A 9080-nucleotide genomic window follows, 5' to 3' on the forward strand; every position below is an offset into this window, starting at 1 on the left:
ACAAATGAAGGCGCCCTTGAAATTACAGTTTTTGCCCGTTGCTTGAACACATTTTGCAAAACGTCGCTCATTGTGCCAAAACTCTAAACACAAGTAAACACGACACAACACTGGGAAATATACCATACACATCTGTGCCAAAATGAAACTCCACTCCCAAAACCTAAACTCTGCTGTCAAAACCTAACATTCCTCTGTCAAAATGTAACTCTGTTGACAAAATGACACATACTTGCATCATATGCAAACACTTACAGATCAGGGGGAACACACTAGTCTTCTTTACATAAAACACTGCAGTCCTTGAATTCCATTGTGTATTCAGAAGGCACATTTACAGGAGACACATTGCCAAACAACCAAAAACGCAAATAGACCTACTCAATAGTGTACATTGCAGTACCATGAATCCAGATGAAGCAAAAAAAAAAAAAAAACACAACACAATAATACTGCAATAGAAAAAACACTATACTGTAAACACAAAAAACCATGACAAGTGTGCATAAGTGGGCTCATGGATCCCGCCGTCTGTTGGGGTCTGGCCACAGGACCTCATCAACATCGCAAGCTATGTCCTCTCCCGCTAGGCACCGGGGAAAATACCCTCTTGCATGCCGAAACCATCCATGGATCGCTGTCACCTCAATGTCGCCGCAGGCCTGTACCATTGCCTGCAGAAGAGGCATGCAGGCATGTAGTTGGCGGTCATATACACGCCATCTCCAAGCCGAAAAAAATTCCTCTATAGGGTTTAAAAATGGTGAGTAAGGGGGCAAGCATACCACTTCAAGTTGGTTGTGGTTGGAGAACCAGGCCTGGACCAGAGCAGCCGATGGAAACTAGAGTCATTCTAGAGAAATACAACCACATATTGTCATCGGTTTGCTTATTTTCTTACAGTACTTTACTGTATGTACTGTGTCATCCACTGTAAAACACTGTACTTCAATATAAGTAATCATGGTATGTTTCACAGAAACTACCACTTTGGCTGCAAAAGGAGCATTAGCACCCTGCAATACCCTGTACACTTGATATGGTAACTGTAGAACAGTACTATAAAAACCATCTGAGTAGAGTAGAAGGCAGTGAGATGAAGACAGACCTGTTTTCTAGTCGGAATTTTCTTATTGCAGATGCCACTGTGAAGCGGCTTAGATGTGGGTGGACTCTCTGCCCAGCTTCCCTCATAGTCAGGCCGTGGTTGATGACATGGTCCACCAAAGTTGCTCTTATATCATCAGAAATATGGGTCCGTGCATGGCCTCTTTGACCTCCTCCTCCTCTTCCTCTTGCTCTCCCTCCATCCATGCTTGCAAAGTTCTTGAAATGGCTAAACTGAGGGCTTTTTGTGGTTGGCTAATTGGTGTTCAGTTTTGCAAGTAAGTGCCTTCAGGTGTATATTTGAGTGGTTGCAATTACCCGATGTGTTTTGTATTTTGGATACATGTGTTTTCCAAATGGCACCCTGAAATTTCATTTTTGAACGAAGTGTCTTATGTATGAAATAGAGTGTAGTATGCAGGACCATGTGTGTTGCATAAAGGAGTAAGTGTGTTGCATAATTGCAACCAGAGTGCAAAGCAGCACTTTTGTTTAAGGTATGGGTACATGTGTTTGAGGTATGGTAACAAAAGCTTCAAGTTGTGTTACTTTAGTCTAAGCATGGGTTTATAGTGTTCAAGCAACGAGCAAAAACTGTAAATGACACAAACAGTCAGCAGGTCAGTCACATCACATGGAAGATAAAACTGCAAGGGGACCTTCATGATCTTTAACATCTATGTTAGCTTTGCTTTCTGGAGGGTCAGGCCTTTTATCTGAGCCCTATTTATTTTTGTTACTTTGAACATAGTAATTTTAATAGAATTTTACAGAAAGGGAGTTAAGCAGAATGAACTCTACTGTGCGAAAGAGTCTCCCTCCATTTCTTCATGTTTTGCCAGATGTGCTTAGAATTTATTAAAAAAAAAAAAAAAGGTCTTGAGCAAAAGTTCTCCAGCTTTCTGAGGGCCTTTCAAATTTTTTCGTTGGACATTGGCTGCTTTTCAATCATTTTCAGTTCAGTCCTTGTACCTTGCACCAATAAGGTAATTTCCAGAGCTGTTAGCTAAAAAAAAATCTGACACATTGCTACATGGTGTGCAGTGTGTCCTGAAAAAGTTTGAGAAAACCGTTAAAGTGAGGACAAATGAAGTGACAGGTCTAAAAAAAGATGTTAAAAGTATCTGAAAGTTATGTTATCAATAGAAAAAATCCATCAAGTATCTGACAATGGGCCTGAGAGCACCTGCCTCTTTAGTGTGATAAATCTGCGCTGAAATCTTTTTAGAAATGATGTCAGTGGAAGAGTGACTCAGTGACTGGCAACGGCTTCAGCATGGGAATGATCCCAAACTGCCAATGCAATAAAAGCATACCAAAGCCCAGAGTGGAACACTATCAGCCGGTACAGCCCTCCTCAGAGCCCGGACCTCAGCATCACTGAACCAGTGTGGGATCCTCTTGGGATCAAGATGTCTGTCAAGAAGCCTTGACACTATTCCTGCTGATTACTCAAATAAATTACAGAAAGCTGAAGTTAGTTCAGGCTGTGTTGAAGAACTAAGGTGTTTTTCAACTGTACCATTGTTCTGTGTTTTACCAGCAGTTGTTATGAAATGGTTAAAATATCTGTAGAACTCAAAACTAGTCTTTGCTCCATGCCATAATCATGGTTATTTCTCGTATAAAGTTGCCCATTTGAACATCACGTTCTGTGCAGATTAACGTGCTTTTAGAGCTGGCCTCAAGTGGCCACTTGAAAAACTGCAATTTTTGGCATTTTAGCAAAACCTTTAATTTTCAACACCAGAGACTGAAGCTTTTAAATAACTTGGGAATCTCACATGAATCTGCAGCGCTTCTCTGCCTTAACAACTCATAATAACCTAATGCTCTTGGCTCTCTTTCATACATGATACATAAAGTAGAGCTATTTCCTTTAAGTGGCTGGTGGAGACCAAAGAAGAGACCAAAGAGCCAGTCAGTATTAGAGTTACACTATCAAAATGATCAGATACAAAACTCCAAACTAACAGTTCTATTGTTGCATACTGCAATAACTGCTGAAGGTGTAAAAATAGTGCTTTGCTAATACACTGATATTTTATACTTATAGTCTTCTTCTGCTACATAAAAACTGTTACTGCACTTGAGTATTAACTTTTTATTTATTTATTTACATATATGTTTAAGGTTACTCCTGGATTTTGAAGAGAACATTTGATATCTAAAAGGAGGAGGAGAGACAGAAAATGTGTTGGTCTTCTGAAGTGCATTTACATTTCAACCCTCTATCATCGGCTAAAATGGTTTTCCTTCTCAGCCTCTCTGATTATCTCATTTTAAACCAGGTCCAACAGGTGGAAATTATGCTAGAACAACAACAGAAGAACAGAACAAAGTCTGCAGCAGAACTTCCATGAGTTCCATGAGGTGAACCACTAGATTGAAATCAGTTAGTGGTTCCTTTAACAGCTAGGACACTAAAATACTTCTGATTGTAAGACTGCCATGCTAACAGCACTGATACACTTTTATTTGGGATGGATTTTGTGATTATTTTATTGTTACACTGATACTTCTGCTGGAGATTCAAAAGACCACCGTCAGACTAGAGTTCTCAGAATATTTGCCAGCACAGATGTGTTGGAAATGAAGTCCCTACATTATTCAAACACATCTTTAAAATTTTATCCATAGACTTCAGGCTCATTTGCAAGGAAATGGAAAACAGTTTTTGCCTCGGAATGGTCCAGAAGATTGATGGAAAAATAGAGTGGTCCGATAAGATATAGACTCTAATAGACTTTGACAGCAGAGAGTGTGAGCAGTGCCTCCAGGATTAATTCACTTTTCATCAGCTGCTTCTAAACAGTTGCAGTCTATAAGTATTTTTCCATTACGCCCTCCCAGGGGCCACTTTCTCCTGGACTCTGGAGATGTGATGTAATTCTTCATAAGATCTAAAGTACTCATGAGCATGTGGTAGTTTCATAAGAATCCTCCAGAGGTGTGAAGAATATTCAGAGATGTACTTTACTTCATTTTTTTTAAACACAAGATTCTCCCTCAAGGGTTCCATATACAGAGGGCTCATCTTACAATCAGTCCCCGTCATGTGACTCACGATGACGCTCCAGGGAAAGGGTATAAATAACTTCTAACTTTTAGTAGTTCTGCCAAACTCCAGAAGAGCTGCAAGAAGACACAAGTGGTAAAAAGGTCCACATGAGACACCGCTCTTCAGTTTGGTGAGTTTACAAATCCTGACACTTTTCTTAATGTTTAGTTTGAGACTAAATCTGTTTTTGACTGCTGGTAACTTTTGCTCAACTTTAGGGAAATGCACAAAAACCTTAATTAAAATATACTAAATGAGCAAAATGTTGAAAGCAAACAAACAAAAAACCCTCAAAACTATATTTTTAAGCAATCAGTGCATGAATAGAAGAGGGTAGCAATTAGCGTTTTCTAAATCGCCTATAGCTGTGAATGATTATCAGTCTCTCAGTGTTGGCCCCGGTTCAGACTGGCGACCTGTATCGGTACCTCGCCTCTTGCCCCAGGACACTGGAGTTAAAAAAAATAAAAGAGAGAAAAGGATAGATAGAATTTTTTTTTTAACAGTTACATATGTTAAAGAAGGAGATAAACTCGTGAAATTTTGTAAAATTTTAAAAACTATTTATGGGGGGAGGGGGGGCACTCTTTAGAAACTTTGCCTTGTGCGTAAAACACGCGCGTATGGCGTGCGTCAAGTGTACAGAAAGTCTTATATTTATGGATGGAAATCTTTTTTTTTTTTTTTAGGTCCCCTATACAAAAGTTGCACTTAAAAATGGAGCACTCGGAAAACTCCACAGCTTCACCAAAACGCCTCGTCCTGCACGCGCAGAGCACCGGAGAAGACAAAAGCGACGGGAACGCGTACCTCTACATACTGATAGTCATGTCTTTCTACGGAGTCTTCCTCTGTGCTATAATGCTAGGCTACTTCCGCTCCAAGAGGAGGGAGAAAAGAAGGGTGAACATATTCACGCGCCTGGTGCACGAGGAGGAACAGCGGGAGTGGGGTGCACTGCCAAAGAAGCACAGCCTGAGCTGCCCCGCTGCGGCCTCGGGACTGCGCTCGATGCAGGTGTCCCTGCCTTTCTACAACAACCACGGCGGCCACTTTGGGAATCTTCATTATGAAAGCGCGCTGGCGTGCGTGCTGTGCACGGAGCAGAGCAGCATCAGTTCCCTGTGCTCCTCCGCGGACACGCGCCTCACCATAGAAGAGGAGTCCGACAGCGGCACGGCGGAGGGACCGGCGGAGGGACCGGAGGAGAGCGCGAAGCCAGGAACCGAGAACAGCGGGGATGATTCAGGCTGAACCTCCCCCATTCCAAAAGAGAAGAAACATCACCATGAGAGAAGATCAGGATGTCCTCTGACGTCTTACTATCAGAGGAGCCTTAAACAGCCCAACAGCAACTTCCCAAGCCACCATTATTCATGATATGAGTAAGAGACTGGGAACTGTCAAAGAAGTCTGAGTGTGAAATGTTTTAGATTTTGCTCTCAGACCACTTAGAGGGTGTCACGGCTATGAGTGAGTGCCCAGCGGCAGCATGAACCCGCACACAGACACCACATTAGGCCACATATTTAAATGTATATCTGCTTTTATTTAAAACTACAAGCTGAGATTCAGATGTCATTTTACATGTTATATGTTGGAAGAACTTCCAAGTGGTGAATTCTGTTCATGTCAAACTCAGATATCCTCAATACAAGTAAATCAGAGTATTTGTTCATATATTCTATGATTTTACTGTATATTCATGATTTTTTTTTCTTCACTTTGTGGTGACGCCTCCCTGCTGGAGCTCCCCACCCTCTCTTCTGACGCCACACTGAGCTCCACTGCACTGGTTTGGGCTGATGACTCACCCTGCTGCAGGGGGATGAGTGGAAGACAGATGACTTTTCTTGTGGGGAAAATATTTTGTCTGAAACTGAACCTGGCTTCTTTCTGGCCCACCCAACCCTAAGTTTGGGCGGGGGTTTGTTTTGTTTTTTAAGTATACCTGGAACCCACTTGAAAAATAGTGTAAGCTCTGATGTAATTGTAGCTTTGTACACAATCTTTGAGTTAGGTTTACTTGATGACACCACTGCACTGTACATATGGTTTGCATTTGTCACACTGTAAGGCTTAATTTAAAATTGAATCTTTGTAGTGGTACAGAAAGAATAAATGCTTTTGAACCCAACACAAGCTTCAGGTCTTTTTTTCTTGCACTGTAATGATTCACCAATGGAGGGCAGTGTTGTAGTTGTTGCTCCTAACAAATAAGGATGATGGAGATGAAATGAGGAGAAATACTCACTATTTTTAGAAAGCCTTGATTAATATTAGAATAATGCAAAATAGGGCTGATAATAAGTGTATCGTTGCCTCTGAAGCTCATCTCCTTTGCACATATCCTTAGTTAAACCTCCACAGTTCTGAAAAAAACACAGCAGGGGTTATCACAGTAAACACAATTCTGCTTCTTAGTTTAAACACAGACCATGCCCAAACCTTTACCGTCAGCTAACTAACAAGCCTTAATCCATTTGTTTCCTTATTTATTGTTAATATTTTTTTATTGTTGTGGGGGTTTAAGGTCATAGCAGACCACCTGAGGGATCGCAGACAGCATCTGTAGACCCATCAGCCTCCATTATCGTGTGGTGATTTGACACGGAGCACTAGCAGACAGCAGCAATGATTCACCAAGGTTTTCCTCTGAAGGGGAAAAGATGTCAAGTTTTTAGTTTGCTCTTATGTGAGTGTGTATGTGTGTGTGTCTTTTTTTCCTCCACCGCATCATCAACCCTGTCCACCAGCATAACACACGCACACAAACATGGGCTATCAGCAGCGCTGCAGGCTCACAGCTGCAATGACAACTCATCACACCAACATTAGCACCAACAAAGGCCACGGGGAATACAAGTAAAGACTTTATGACGTATATGTATTGACACTGTATCAGCCCTGATAGGCCCACAAGGTGTCTGGCAAGGGTCTGGGTCTGTCTTCTTTGTTTATCAGGCATGCTCAATTTAACACCATTGTAAATACATTTCAGTGAACTGAAAGGCAGGAAGTCAGCTACACTAAATATTTGGTTTTATGGATTTATGAGTTTTTATGGTCTTCAGCCTCATCCCGGGAGATTAGACATTTAGTTCTTATCAAGAGAAGTGCCCACTCCCCTGAAGGTTCTCATGTGAATCAAAGCAGACCCAATGCAAATGTCAGTGTGATCCAAGTTTATTACCAACATAAAAACTGAAACACTTGACTTCATAAGTATTCAGCACCACCAACACTGTTTAGTGAATGCTTATGCTTGGGACCTAAACATGATATTTAGACTACTGGCACAGAGCCTTGAGCTTTTGCTTTGACCTTCTTTTATAAAATCCCAACCAGTGAAGCACTCACAGAGTATCCAGTCTCAGCCTCAGAGGTCAGGAATTGTTTCAGATTTATGCTTTGGTAGTGTGGCTTTCTTTTGTTTTCTTTGTTTTAAATTATTTTTGTCTAGCACAGTAATTGGTATTTAGCCATAGTATCAGCACAAATAAAGCCCATATGGATGATTAACACTTTCAATGTCTCCTCAACATTGGACAGCTTGATTCTCATAAGAAATTTATGCTTGCTTGAGGATGTAGATATGCTTATAGCTACCTGTATTATTTACTTTATGCTAAACATACAATAACAAACATCAGGGTTTTTTTTGTTTTGGGTTTTTTTTAGTTTTTTTGCATTTTCACTATGTCCAAGTTAGCATGCTGACTTAGCTCAGTATGCTAACTTGGCTCAGCTCAGTTGTTAGTCTCATATTAGCATGATATTTTAGCATTTATCTCAAAGCACCACTGTGGCTTACCTCAGCAGCTAGCTTGGCTATGTACAGTGTACTCTTTCTATCTTTTATTCACAATTTAACTGTACTTAAAGTAAGACTCTGACCCATAGCACACCTAAATTCACTTGTGCTGTCATATGGCTTCAAAAGTCTAGGCAGGCTTATTATTTAAATGACTTGACTTTAGGGTAACTCACCTGGAAAGTGGAACCTTTGGTGCATTGGAATGGTGACATGAAGACATAGGTATGGGAAAGTCTGGTGTCGGGGGTAATTAGCACAGAACATTGAGGTTTTGCAGACGTGACATGTGACCACTAAGCAGTTGACATTAAGTTGTCCACCATTTTGAAGTGACAATCATAATAATGATGTAACCTCAAGGGAATAAAGCCTCAGTGACACGGACCTAGTTACTCCCTGAATCATACTGAAACTAAAAAGTGTCACACAGAATTGAAATGGAAGAGTGGCCTTGGGAGCCCAAATGCATTGCAACTTAAGAAAACACCAGCAAATAGAAAAACACTACAAAAGCACACAAAACACAGCAGAAGTAGAAAAAGCACCATGAAAGCTAACAAAATACAAAGGAAGTGATTGAGAGCTGCAGTAAACGACTAACAGCAAACGTATCTACAGTATTATATGAATAATGTGAATACAGCACACATTACCTTCCATCTTTTTTCCCCTCACAACACTGACTAATCCTCCTCTGTAAAAGTGTGGCTCAATCCTTTGCATGTTTTGTTTTCTGCCACTTCCACAGCTGTTCCATCATGTTATTGTCTCACTTCTTCCATTTTTGTGTGTATTTGTGCAGCATTTGCTGGTGTTTTGTTAAGTTGCTGTGCGTTTGGTCTCTCAGGGCCACCATAAAATTGAGGCATGTACCTTCAAACTTTGAATTAGCAGCCAAGAATTCTCCATTTCCAGTCTGCATCATACTTTCTTAAATTGTGCTACCTCTGAGCTTGTACAGTGGGGCAAAAAAGTATTTAGTCAGTCACCGATTGTGCAAGTTCCCCCACCTAAAATGATGACAGAGGTCAGTAATTTGCACCAGAGGTACACTTCAACTGTGAGAGACAGAATGTGAAAAAAAAAATCCATGAA

The 9080-nt window shown here is 40.8% G+C and overlaps 1 protein-coding gene across 1 annotated transcript; it reads left to right on the plus strand.

The window, feature by feature from the left end:
* The first annotated feature begins 4174 nt into the window (after positions 1-4174).
* Positions 4175-6305, plus strand: kcne4 (potassium voltage-gated channel, Isk-related family, member 4). Its single transcript, XM_040024976.1, has 2 exons — positions 4175-4298; positions 4858-6305. The coding sequence occupies exons 1-2, from the start codon at positions 4276-4278 to the stop codon at positions 5420-5422; spliced, it is 588 nt and encodes a 195-aa protein (XP_039880910.1). The 5' UTR covers positions 4175-4275; the 3' UTR covers positions 5423-6305.
* Positions 6306-9080: the final 2775 nt, after the last annotated feature.

The sequence above is a fragment of the Simochromis diagramma genome, unplaced genomic scaffold (assembly GCF_900408965.1).
Source record: "Simochromis diagramma unplaced genomic scaffold, fSimDia1.1 OVJJ01000348.1, whole genome shotgun sequence".
Classification (NCBI taxonomy): Eukaryota; Metazoa; Chordata; class Actinopteri; order Cichliformes; family Cichlidae; genus Simochromis; species Simochromis diagramma.

Excerpts from the sequence above, each read along its gene's own strand:
- kcne4 (XM_040024976.1), top strand. The coding sequence starts at position 4,276 with ATGAGACACCGCTCTTCAGTTTG. Across the intron at positions 4,299-4,857 it reads AGACACCGCTCTTCAGTTTG|GTCCCCTATACAAAAGTTGC; the intron begins GTGAGTTTACAA and ends TTTTTTTTTTAG.